Below are 13,906 nucleotides of genomic sequence, written 5' to 3' on the forward strand. Positions count from 1 at the left end.
GCTCAGATTTCATTATGGAGTTAAGTTTCAATTGAGAATATACTATGTTAGGAAATTAAACTCAAAGACTGACTCTTCCGTTAGTCTGAAGACTCCACTAGGACAAACTAAAATATATCCCCTCTTACCTAACCGTCTTGCTATTTTTACAAAGTGGTCCACTAATAAGCTTAGATAATACAAACGAGAAGGTCAAAGGAAATTGCTTTCTAAATAAATCTGTGCATATTTAACAATACTGATAGAGTTGTAAGGACAAAAATCTATTAATTTTTTTTCACAGTTAGAAGGAAAGGGACCAAAGCTGCTGCATGTAAAGCAATGCCATTTAAAAACTAGATGCTGGCCCAGCGCAAGGCTCTGCCTGAAGTACATGTCTATGCTGGCCCAGCACAGGAAGAGCAAAAGGCAGGGAGATAAAAAAAAAAAAATCTAGATACCAATAACTAGAAATTTGAAAATTATTCTCTTGAAATGGTGTACCATTTAATACCTACTTTTTAAATGACTTGGACATTTCTAAAAACTTCTTTCAAAACTGAACTGAACTTCTGAATCAAGATTAACTTCAATCCTCTTGAACAACAAAGTCACAATAGAGAAATACACTGAGAAGGACTTACTGAATATCTACTATGTGTTACATTACCTTATTCTGATAAATCTATAAGGGAAGCAATACCTAAACCAGTACTAACACTAATACAAGGTAAAAATTTAACTCTTTGTGGTAAGCCTAATATGTATTAGAAACTCTAGCTAATGATTAATAATAGTCTTTACAAAAATAGTAATGTGTAAACTGCAAAAATAACTATTTAAGTCACTTTAAGAGAACTGTGAAAGAGAACAATTATAAAATAATTATGTATTATGGGTAGGATGGTGTACATCCATGATCCCAGCTCTTGGGAGGCAGAGGCAGAAAAATCCTGAGCTAGAGGCTGGCCTAGAATACAAAAAGGGATGCTGTCTCAAAAAAAATGTTTAATCATATAACATAATTCCAGTACACAAAGACCTGAAGCCTACAGGGTTAGGGTTCAGGAGGGCACCCGACAGCATCAGGATATATTGCAACTATGATAGTAGCACTAGTTACCTATCTTGCTCAAGAGTTCCAGAGTCACAGGGACCTTATTATTCTACATGAAGAGGCAGTGTTTCTAATGAATAACAGGGACTATACCAAGCTCATTGCTTTCTGTCTAAATTCAAATCTTTTTTTTACTAAAAATGAAGGCATTAGATAAACAACTGATAATTATTCTAAAGTTACAACTTGACAAAACTCAATGGGGAATCTATGCTCACAGAGTAGAGATCTTTTGAAAAAAGATGCATGCTGGGTAACCACTTTGCAACCATTAAATCTGTGTCCTTTACTAGTCCTAATAGGCTAGGAAATAGTCTTTTTAGAACAAAACTAAATATATTGTGAGGGTGTGATGGCATAAAATTACTCAGCTTCTCATATTTCTCCAAGGTATACATCTAATTTATCCACAGGCTTACTTTGTGCAGGCACTCTCAGTGATTAGTTAACTCAATTCAGCAGTATTGAGCTGCAAATGACTTATTCAGAGGAAAATGATTATGGGGAAATCTCTGAATTCCACATTATTTGAACTCTTATTCTAAGCTCATTTTTCAATTTCTATCAAATACTCTATAAACTTCCATATTCTTTGGAGACAAAGAATGTATCTCAGTAATGTAATTTTAATATCCACACACCTGAACAAGTTCTAAAACAGAATCCCAAAGGGAAAGCATGCAATTATACAATGGCTTCCCATTACCATGCCTTTTTAGCTTAAAATTGTTTAATGTCCAAATAATTAAGCCACAATGAGAGTTCAGCAAATAATCAGTGCAACAATATACGCCTTTTAAGAAGAGGTAAGACCTGGTATCTATTATTTCCTCACAAATAATGTTTTATATTTTAAAAAATCATCATCAAAATGTATAAACCCATTTGTGCATTCACCTAGGTAAATGCAATAGGATTAAGGCCAAGTTTAAGACTCCCTGAGGCATACAACTGCAAGGACTAGGAAGGAGGAGGCTTTGCCTGCTCTTGTCTGCATTTTAGTATGGCAAAGCTTCTCTTAGCTCACTTGGATCACACTGATCCTGACAAGCAGCTGTGAAAGAAACTGTTAACTGCCTTGAAACTGAGGCTGTGTGGGACTAAGAACTTGGTGTCCTAAAAGCTGTGGCTGGCCTCTCACTGATGACAGCTCAGGCTGGGGATTAATGTTAGGACCCAGTTAGAAGGTGCCACACTATTTTCTTGTCCAGACTTAGAAACTAGTTCCACAGATTAGCAGATCTCATGTTGTTATCGTCACATAACCTTCACAAGCTGAAGTCTGTGAGTGTGAATTAGCACCTTAGAGAGAAGGACAGTATGCAGGTCCTCTCAAAGGACTCAACCTGTGAAGTACCTGGAAGCTCCAGTGTTGAGCAAGTGTCTCAAGTCTAAAGGAAATCTGTCAGCTCACCAGCACTACCGCATACCTCAAAAACAATGAAACCAAATGTCCATCTCTAAAAACGTCTAAAATACACATTTATTCCAAACAAAAGAACCAAAAGAAAGATTGGCATTCATTTATGCTGTCAAATAAAATTCGTACCAGTTTTTACCCATCCTTTAAAATCATGACCTAAGGGCTAGGAACATATAGCTCATGGGAGTGTCTTGCTTAGCACGTGAGAATCCTGTGTTCCATCTCCAATGCCACAAAATCCCAGAGCACCTGCACCCCGTAAAACAATCCCTGTTGTGTGAGAGGGCAAGAGGTGACAGCTCACCGGGGTCAGCTGAGCCCTGGTGGAGCTGTAAGGGCATGCCAGTACTTTGATTCCTACCTCTAACAAACGGGACCTAAGACTAGGATTCTACACAGAGAATTCTAGATCCACTTCTCAATATTCCTCTCAGCAGGGGGAGCTAGCACTCTCATCTTGAAGGTCTAAACACATACCATGGAACTTAAAATTAAAATTTCAGAACGGTGAGACTACCCTTTTGAAAATCTCCACCCAAGAAAATTATTTAAGATTTGAAATTTACCTTTGTCTTGAAATTCCTGAAGATAGCTGCAAAAATAAAGAAAAATCAAGGCAAGGTCTAATTAGTAACAATATTTCAAATCCAAACTCTGTATTACAAACATACATCTAGAAAAAAAAAACATTTTCTGTCCTGAAATGACAATTCCTAAAGGCTTACAGAGTCATAATACATGCATTTAACTATGTAAAAAAAAAAAAAAAGAATTTTTATCAAGATCTAATAATAGAACATATCCTTATTATCTTTATTAATTTATTTGTTTATTTAGTCAGTGCACTAACCATTTAAAGGATTTTCTTTTTCAAAGTCTGAGGTATTTTCCACATTGATACTAAAATTTCCAAATATGTCCTCAGATGCTCAAAATAAATGCTTAGCACTTTGCTAGCATACTTAGAAAAAAATATATAACTATCAACAAAAAGGATATCTACATTTGAAACTATTATAGTGGAAATATATTCTGTCCTTTAAAAGTACTTAACATTAATAAACCAGAACACAAAACTTAACTCCATAATAAACATTAATTACAGAGTTATTTCCAAGTAGTAATAAAAGGCAAATGACTTACACAGACTTTACATCTTTTATCTTCTTAATGAGAGATTCTCTCTTTTCCTTGGCTTTCTTGGATAAATTTTCTCCTTTCAGTGTGTCTGCCACAAATGTTTCAACATCTAAACCATGAAATATAAAAACAGTATACAAATTATAGAAAAGAACCTTTCTGTGTGAAGACAAATAGGTCAGTGATTGTTTCTACACTTAAGTGTTAATATCTGTGCAATCTATGGTAGTTATTTATCAGTCCAAAGCATCGCAGTTGAAGTACAGTTAAAAAACTAAGTTGGACAAATCAGTTCACCACTTAGCTAAGTAAAATCTGTATATTGTACGCATGCTTAGCACAGCACATGCTATTCGGATGTTTGACATCATTAAACTAGGAGGAAACACACAAGTTTTAATAAACTACCGTGCCCCATAACACAAATTCTCTTCTGCAAAGCAAGCGGAAAGCTTTTATGCACGTGCTACTGTCGCTTTATAATTATTTTTTAAGTTGCCCTGAGAACCAGTCACAGCATTTTATAAAGATAAGCTAAAAGCCTCTGACAGCACTTTGCTTTCCCCGGTATCATCTATTTTCAGGAACACATAATATGTAATGCTTAGAGGAAAAAATAAATCCCCTTTTTTTCCTAGTCAAGATTCTCAAACACTATCCTCCGCCTTGCTACCTGCCCCACCCATGCTGGCTACCCTCAAGTCAGAAGACACCCACTTGTCCTTTGCTTCCCACCCTGCTCTTAGCTACCTGGAATACCATAGTTGAATAGAGAAGTGAGAAAAATGGGTTCTTCTACTATGTAAAAATACAGAGTCCAAGAAACAGATTTCTATGGCTTTGTATAACATTTCCCACAGCCTCTTCTGAAATTTCAGTAAACTCCTAAATATTGTGTTGGCTGACTCCTCTCCTATAAAGTTCCACAAAGTCTTTGCTGCTTTGACTCCTAGACATCCATTATTATTGTTCATAAAATACTGGATAGCTTGCTTACACATATTTTATTTTCAGAATTTCATGGCTCACTTTAAAATATCTCTTAGAGAATTACATTAAAATGTTAAACAAATCACCTACATCCCATACCAGAAAGATGTGTGACTTACTTTCTTTTTCTCTAACTACTTTGTCTCCTAACTTATAGTGATAAAAAGATCAAAACGTAATATTACACATAAGTACTGAAAAGTGCAATAATCTCAATTGTATTCATATTTAACCATTTAAAACCTACTATATAACCTAGAATCTAATCAATTTTAAATTCCTGATTATAGAAAGTATTTTGTTCCAATGAGGAACATGGATGAAGCTGTTACAGATTCACAATAAATGCATATTTTTTTGCTAAGCCAATAATACAAGGAAAAAAATAAGATTAAAACATGAAACAACCTCTTAACAGCAAATATAAGTTAAAAGTAAGTATCAAACGAAATGAAAGCAAAATGTTCTGGCTCCTCTTTCCTTCTGTGGCCCCTAAAATATGAAGGAAAGAGGCAGAGGCAGAGGTCAGCAGACCTGGGACAAATTCTCCTGTGGGTTCAAAAGAGTAAAACTTGAAGCAGCAGCTTCTACCCACAGGAGCAGGAGCAGGCCACCTCTGGACAAGCCGACTGTAGCTGAAAGAGATCATTGGCTTCCCTAGTATCCATCCATACGGTCTATCTTTAAAAAGTGGACCAAGAATTAGCAGGCTACTGCAGCTAGCCCTCCCCAACCCACCCTACACTTGCAAGACTCACAGACACATAGACTGGTGAACAGTCTGCTTAATGTTATTTTCATTCAATGTTTGTCTTTAATTCCCTCTTCCACGAGTATTTAATTGCCTATTTTACATTTTCATTATGCAATCCCAGTTTAAACAAACAGGATCTATTTTCTATCTCCGGAAGCAATAACAGAACAAATTACTGCCCAAGAGTTATTTCTTTAAAAGGTCATTTCAGTTTTATAAAAACTCAGAAAACCACCACAAAGACGCTGCATGTTCAACTTGCTGTTTCCTAAAAGCCTACCCAATGTGTCTGGAAAATGGGAACCCATCCCTCTATTTTGAGAAAACGTTTGTTGAAAAAGTGCAGGAAAAATCCGAATTTCTCAAGGGGAGGACTAGGTATGGAAAAGGTCTATACTTTTAAAGTGATACGTTTAATATATTTATTCCCAAGCTTTTTCCTAGAAAATGCTTTACTAAGGACGATTTTTCCAAACATTGGCTTTCTCCATAATTCTCCAGAAGGATACAGGGAACAAACTGCTTTGCTGGGGGTGGTGTTTAACGAGAATTTTAGCTGGGAAAAGCTGCAATAAACTGGATTGTTGGTTGCCAATAGACTTGGTTGGTATTTAAGCTTTTGAAGTCTTAAAATATACAGTGAGTCAGATCTAACGGATGAAGTACGCCAGCCTGCTGGCAGCAATAGCGGTACTGCGCAGCTTGCCGACTTTTCTCCCCGGCGCTTTTGCCAGCCCTGGAACAGGGATCACAGACCAGGCTGTCCAGGGGTGCTCCAGCCTTGCCCCCAGAAACCAGCCCAAATCCAGACAGCCTTAAACCTCCGGCTCTTGTCCACGTAGCTGGGAACAGAGAGCTGGGCACAGAGCAGCTGAGTTTGGGACAGCCACGCTAGACAAATGGGGCTGGATCTGCGGCTTTGTACCTCAAAGCCAGAGTAATATTTCAAAAGGCAGCAATAAAACTCTTGGGTAAATCAAGCGCTCCTCTGGCTGGTTGGAAAAGAGATTTGAAGCTTTTTATTGTGCTCTAAATAGCCCTGCAAATGGTGAAATAGCCTGCCGCGGTGAGCTAGCAAGCCGCCATGGCCCTTTTTTTACCTTCCTTTAGAGGTCGTGTCCTCCTGTTCATATGTAGATTTCCCTGACTCCTTTCTGTAATTCTGGGGAACGTGGTAATTTTACTACAGGAAAAGGTCAGCCTGCACAGGCTGGCCCCTAAGCCCAGGGACTGAGACTCCCTTTTTCTCTGAAAGAGAGGTTTTATTTTACCCACGGGCGCCAGCCACGAAAGAGCGGGTTTGAGGGGTGGGAGGCGGCTACTGGGCTTATGCCAATAAGGCCTGGAAAAGAGGGTGCCACCAACGCAAAAGACCGATGGGGTACCAAGAAAGGCCGCAGGTCAGCACAGCCTGCATCTCACTGAGGAATCACCTCCACTTCCATGGGCATCAACTGCAAGTTGGCCACAGGAAAAGTTATCTCCGTCAAAGTAAACGTGGTGGTAATTTGTTGCTCCTGTTACACCTTAACTTTGTCAAGGGTAAGCCATCCAGTGGGAACAGCTGTAAAAGTCTGGGGCAAGGCAGCTGAAAGATCAGATTTACAACTGCTTTGTCCATAAATGTTAAGGTCTGAAAACACAATGAAAAGATGACGTGGTCTGAGAGCCCAGCAATCCTTGTGCAGTTACATCAGAGGATCACTCCGCAGACAACTGAGCCCTGAGAAGTGAGCACTTAAACAGCCTGCTCACTGAGTGGTTCTTCCAGTCTCCTTTCTGTTTTCTTTTTCTTTATACGTGTGAACCCCTAGAAAAATTGCCACCCTGCCTTCCTTTAGACTGACTGAGGACAAGTATCACACTCACACACACACACTCACACACTCACACACACTTTTTTTTTTTTAAACCATCTTCCATGGTAATCCAACAGTAAAAAGGTACAGGGACAAAAGTCTTCCAATGATAAACTCCTCCACGAGGCAGTCAGCATTCAGCACCTGTCCTCACAAACCCCTACTCTGGAACAGCCTAGATAGAAGAAGACCTGCAGCCTGGAGGTGAGAACAAGGTAACCTCCCTCTTCTCTCTACCTAACACACACACCACCTCTGTGCTGGCCTGAATCTGTCTAAAGGAGAAAACAAGAACTGGGGTGAGCCACCGTTTGCTGAGTCTCACATCAATAAAATAACTGTAAAGACCAACCCTGGTCCCCCAGATGGCTTTACTATTTAACCCCACATGTCTCCCTACTTTATGGTGGGAACCAGATTTTACTTTGTTCAATGAGCTGTCAGTCACCCCAACTTAATGTGTTAACTTAAAGCCTACACTTTCAGCTGCCATCAGAACAGAATCACACTTTCTGTGAAAACAGGGAATGGTCTGACCAAACAGCTACTGAGGAAAATATAAAAATCAATTCAACCAGGCACATGCAGATCAATGGAGCAAAACACCCAAAGTTGGAAAATGGCTAATTGAAAATTTATTGATTGTTCTAGCCAATGCCTTCCCCTGAATTACCTTGCACTTTTGCATGTTACTGCTGAACTGTGGACTTTTAAACATGACAAGAGACATGAAGCAGCACAGATTACCGAGTGCAAGGGGTGAGGCAAATCTGAGTTTTATAATCCAGTCGGCTACAAAATTCTTAAAACTGGCGATACAAGCCAAACGCTTTATTATGATAAAAGGCTGGGCTGTTGAAAGAGAAGGCTGGCCATCTTTCACCCTCTTTAGGTTTATCTAATCAAAAACTTTTCACCACACACTTCAAAGAAACCACAGTGAGTAACACACACGTCTGAGATTTACACTATTCCCACCCACCATTGGGTAGCACCTAATGTAATGTGTTCAGAATGTGATTGGAAGAGAAACGTAAGCTCAGTAGGATGAAAAAGATAGACTTGGCTTTAATTGAAAAAGACAAACTAAATAAATAATGAGGATATAAAACCTAGCCTGTGCCACTTTTATCACCCATATATGACACTTAATATTCAATTTATGGGCAACAACTGAACTGTGTTTCAAACCACCAGAGCCTTTCCCTCCTCGTGTCCTTACCTTCTCTCTACAAGCACTTCAAGGCGAGAATCAGCAGAGATAAACATAATTGGAAAGTTTATTTTTAGTACAGTTAGATGTTTTGAAAGAGACTAATGTTGATTAAGATTACATTAACGATTTAAAATACACATACTTTCAAGAGCCTTACTTAGTAATCCAAGGAAAAATACCTTCACTGGAAAGCCATGCTAAAATAGCCCCCAACAAGAAAAAAGAAGGTGTTTTACTCTTAAGTAAATAGATAAGTAATTTTCCTAATGCTACCTCTTCATTTCCAGATACTATTTGACCCAGACAAAATCTCTATAAACGTCTGGACCCTTGGTTTGCAAACACATATCCATATTTGTAGAGGGAAGGATCTTAGGTGCCATAGGTTGATCTCACGTTCAGATCCAATGTTCTCTTAGCGACTTTATCCTCATTAGTTGCTGCTGCCAAAATGGGGAGGCTTGTCCTGGCTCTGTTGGATAATCCAGGTAAGAAGGTGGCTACTGGTGACTCAGTAGGTGGCACTCTTCCCTTTGCATACTCAGCCAGTGCTCCAGAAGGAAGCTATGAACACTAGATATACCATAAATAATTCTTATAAGGAAAATAAAGCTAAAATGGTAACCAAATTATAAACAGGAATTGGAAAGGTGAGAAACAAGCCATAGTGCACTTGGCATTGAAAAACCCTACCTTGGTTTCAACTGAATTGCATTCTTTATCAAATGCCCCAAACAGTGTTATCTATTACACTGTGTGAAGGAGGTGAAAGAAGAAAAAAAATGTCCTGGAAATCCCCAGTAGGGGGAAAAGGCAATATTTCTAACCAAAACTGCCATCTGAACAAATCTCAAGGTCACCTTGCTAAAACCATATAGTCACTTTCTTATGGCTTGTTCAATTTGGTTTTAATTTTTCAGTACCCTGACGGTTATTTTCTTCTAACAGTGGTTTTATTTTCTAATTTATTAAAAAGGTAACACTTCCCGCTTAGAATCTGTTGTCATGATATGAATGGATGAGAATGAGTGCAAATATCTGATTGCGAACTCCTAGCAGCCCCGTCCTTCCAGGGTGATTAGACCAGTGAGCGCTGCGGGCAGCAGGCAGCACTCCCAGGGCTGTTCACCTGCCTGCCAGAGGAGAACCCACATAAATCAAGGCCATGCTTGCTATTAGTTCTAGTCAAAATATTTGGGTATAAGGTAAGATTAAATGGCCAAGGCTTGGGGCTCTCCTTTGGTTTGAATTATCCAGGATAAACCTGTTCTTTCATTGTTTGGGGGGGGGGGTGTGTCAAAGGTTGATTCAACAAAATTTTATATAAACTGTACTAAAAAGGAATAATTTAACATTTATTTTTAAAAAAATAAAGGCATTTAATTTTTAGTACATTGATTCCATAAAAAATATAACTGTTCAAACTATTACACTGTCATTCTTTCAAGGATATTACTAATTGAGAGTTAAGAGTAGTAACTTTATTTTTGCATTTCCATTCAGTTACTTTTTTAAAGGAAAGGCATGAAAAGAGGACAAATATTGAAATGGTAGTGAAAAGCTACTGTAATCAAAAAGCAAAACAATGACAAAGAAAAACCATGATTAAAAAAAAAAAAAAAACATAAATTTGAGCACCTATTTCAGCAAACACTTGTGTGGCATCTGATGATTTACATGACGAGCATAGGAAACATAAAGTGAGATTATTTTCTTTCTTGTGAAAGCAAAGGACTTGAAACTCCTGTAAAGGTTGGTTTCTAACTAATTCACACTGTGTCATGCATTTTAAGAACCTTGACTGCTTAAAACTACCAGGATCAATATCTCTTCTTCAATTTAAAAAAGAATGCGCTATCTTTATATCTATATACCATAGAGCTATGACAACAATACCTCTAAAATCCAAGTCAATGCAATCACTTCGTTATAATTTTATACTTCTAAATTGTACCATGCACTTTCTCCCAAGAACACCTGAGTGACAGACTTGTCGTCATCCTGCCTCCCCACAAGATTCAAGGGACAAGTGACTACTGAGAGCCTCTAAGGATGTTAATTACACAGAAAATCTTAACAACTTTCTTTGAAAGTTTGTTTAAAATTGTTTTAAGCCATGAAGACTAGCTCACTTTTCTCTATTCCTTTACCATAGATCACACCCACGAGCTAAAAACATCTCCTAAGAATAAAAAGTAATGCTAACTTGTAATCTGCAAAGTTATTGTTTTGATATTTGTTTCTAATCTCTTATGTATTTTATAAAAAACTAATTTCAAACATTATGCTAGTTCAACCTCTAATTTAAAAGATGGCAGAACTAAACAGGAAGTTAGGATTAGCAGGTCAATGTATAATCCTGCTCTCTTTACAGGATACAGGAGAGAGCGAAAACAGTCTGTAATCTGTGAGGGTCAGTGGGTGACGGGTGTTGTAGCCACACATCATAGGATGTTGGAAGAGTGGCTGTGGGTCCAAGCTTTAGAAGTAAAACTGGGTTTGTTTATTTTTTTAATTACAAATATGGACCACTTAAAAACGAAGACATTTCTGGAGCAAAACATTTTTCTGATCTAATTATTAAGATATTTTTCTAAACATGCAATTCCTGCATTGCCTCCCCTCCATAAAATGTTAACTGTAATGAGACCAAACTGGTACTCCTCTAAGCTCTCATATAAGAAAATAAAACACTTCCTTAAATCAGCATCGACAGTTCTTTCATCATTTCTCTTAGTGATATCCATTAATGATGAGAAGCATTTCTCAGAGTGACATAGCACACCCTCACCCTGCATGATGTTCATACAAACACAAGTCTCCATCCACACATAATGCAAACAACCCAACAGCTTAACAGGGTATTATCTGATGCTTGGTCTCATACTGTTGCAACTGTAACTTACTAGTTCAAATGTACCTTTTAGAGGACATTGTTTTTAACGATTAAAATACACAGCACAAGCATCTAAGCGAAACTTTTTAATCCAGGATCTATATTGAAAGGAATGTTTTAGAGATAACCAAACTAAAATTATTCCATTTCCAGATGTTAGCATCTACAAGACAAAGTATATGGTGGTATCTAAGACCATCAGGATAGGTGAGACTTGTGATACTCTAAAAAGATGTATTTTTTACTTTGTGCAGAACTATTGAGCTTTTCTTGATGCTTAGTGGAACTACACACCTCCAGACATTACTGACCTAACCGAGGAACTGAAGAACCACATTTCAACTCCTACAAGTAAGTTCCTATAAATGGGAATGTAAAACCAAAAAGGGGAAGATGAGGTTGCAAAGATGAAGTTCCTTGATCACATGATACAGGAAGTAGGAGTTTTAACACAGCCTTCCTTTTTCACTTTTAATAGTTACTGAGGCTGAAGAAATAGTGGCTATTTGAAAATCGGGCACCCTTCAAAACTATAAACATGTTTGACCTGACTGTTCAAGAAAATGGGGGTGGGGTTGGAAATAGTACCTTTTGGCCTCCTAACTCCCAACACCTGCGGCCCTGCAGAGTCTTTGCAGGCACCTGCATCCTTACTGGCCTGGCCACCCAGGAACTAGTGCTTGGACTTCTGCTTTCGCAGTTCTCAAACATGCATTCATCAACATTTGCTGTCCATCTCCCGCCCTCACATTCCGGTCTTCATGAAACGCATAACTGTCCGGCTCTCCAGGGAGGATCAGCACATTTCAGCATACACGCCCACTCCCTTCTAGTCCCGACATCCCAGTCCCCCTATACGGCCCGCCCCCCACCGTCCGCATAGGGTGAGGGCTAAGCGCTTCTGTCCCTGCCGGCTCGCCGTCCCCGCGCCCCCGCCCCCAGCGTCACCGCCCCCTTCCCGCTCTTTACCTGCCAACAGGTTCCTAATTTCCTCAGGGAGAGGGCCGGGAGAGGAGGTACAGCTGGGGTTGGGCATGATAATGGCTTGGACCTAGACTCGCAATAGCGGTCCGAGTAAGCACCGAGAGGCTACGACTCCGGACACGGCCAGTCCGAAACTGCCAACAAGGAAGTCACTGGCTCTCCAGCCAGCGGTCGCTGGACGCCCGGCCCTGCCCCCTCCCCGCCCGGGAGAATGAGGCGGGGCTATGGGTGAAGGGGCGGGGAGACCGGCCTTAAAACCTGACTGCGCTTGCGTAGACCTTGCTTTCTGAGTGTCTGAAGAAAGCGCCTCCGGGTAGACCACGCCCACACACCGCCGGGCAGGCCACGCCCATACGCGGAAGCGAGCAGGAGGCGAGGCCTCCGAAGGAAGGGAGCGAATTGGAACTGTGTCACCTGACCGGGCCTTGAAGCTCGTCCGCGCCATTTTTGTTACTGGTATGTCAGCCACACCTCTCTTTCTCCAGGATTCCGGAAAATAAAGCCTCCGCAAGGCTTACGCACTTTCCCTTTAAGGGGTCATCTAAATACTGGTCGTTCCCACCAAGGTTTAAACCCCTGTCTGGTAACCCACCAAGAAGTTTCTACCATTACCCCTCAACTGGCATGGCTTTCTTTGTCCCACTAGATGAAGGTAACGGAGTCCCATTTTCCGCCAATCCTTCCTGAGAGTCTTAGTCCTAAAACGGCGGAGCGTTCTGATTGGCGCTGACATTACTTTCCTACTTATTCTTGGTGTGGTTGATTTCTGACGGAATTAGTTCTAGATATTATCCTTGTAGGGTCAGGCACCTGAAATGTGCCAGAAAGCCACCTGTACCGTTGCCCACTCTAAGTATTTTTTCATTGCAAATAGTGCTTAGAACAGTGAAAATATAAAATTTACTTCAATCTAGTCAGCAAAGGTTGAGTCTTTCAATATTACACATTTACACTTAAAATCCAAAAAGTTCTGGGTCCTTTAGTCTTTAAAATGGGTGGTGTGTGTGTGTGTAGAAATGATAATTACATTCAAGTGCCATCAACCTTTACAATCCATTAAAACCTACTGTGTAGACATATTTGTCATGAAGATGACGCTACCAGAGCTACTGAAGTACAAAAAAGGATGATACAAGTCTTCAGAGAAGAACTGACAAGGGAAAACATTTTGAATGTAAAGTGTGTATTTAGTTAAAAATATGCTTGGAAAGGTGACTAATGATACACATCAAGTTGCACCTTCCACTTTCCTTTGCCAGGCACATCATTTTCAAAATGACATATGAATATCACCTACCTACATTGGTAGAAACAAACAGTGGTTTGTTTGTTATTATTTCTTCTAGGTTGTGCTCAGAATGTTGTGTCAAAGATCCAATCAGGAGTATGTTTGTAGGAGGCACAGTATGGTGTGGGGGAAGGGGGTGCCTCTGTGAGACATGCTGAGATACCAGCACACGAAGGTATAGTATAGAATATTTTGGGCATGGGGAGGGGAATTGAGTGGAGACAGAGAAAAGCAGAGGGGAGGGAGAGGGGGGGAGAGGG

The 13,906-nt window shown here is 39.7% G+C and overlaps 1 protein-coding gene across 1 annotated transcript in view; it reads right to left on the bottom strand.

Moving 5' to 3' along the window:
• Skap2 (src kinase associated phosphoprotein 2) overlaps positions 1 to 12,573 on the bottom strand; it is a 153,804-nt gene extending 141,231 nt beyond the window's left edge. Inside the window, exons 1-3 of the mRNA XM_021165675.2 lie at positions 12,344 to 12,573; positions 3,663 to 3,768; positions 3,086 to 3,111 (exon numbers count right to left, since the gene is read on the bottom strand). Coding sequence (XP_021021334.1) covers positions 3,086 to 3,111; positions 3,663 to 3,768; positions 12,344 to 12,410 — 199 coding nt within the window. The 5' untranslated portion in view covers positions 12,411 to 12,573. The remainder of the gene's footprint in view (positions 1 to 3,085; positions 3,112 to 3,662; positions 3,769 to 12,343) is intronic.
• Positions 12,574 to 13,906: the final 1,333 nt, after the last annotated feature.

Source organism: Mus caroli, chromosome 6 (assembly GCF_900094665.2).
Source record: "Mus caroli chromosome 6, CAROLI_EIJ_v1.1, whole genome shotgun sequence".
Classification (NCBI taxonomy): domain Eukaryota; kingdom Metazoa; phylum Chordata; class Mammalia; order Rodentia; family Muridae; genus Mus; species Mus caroli.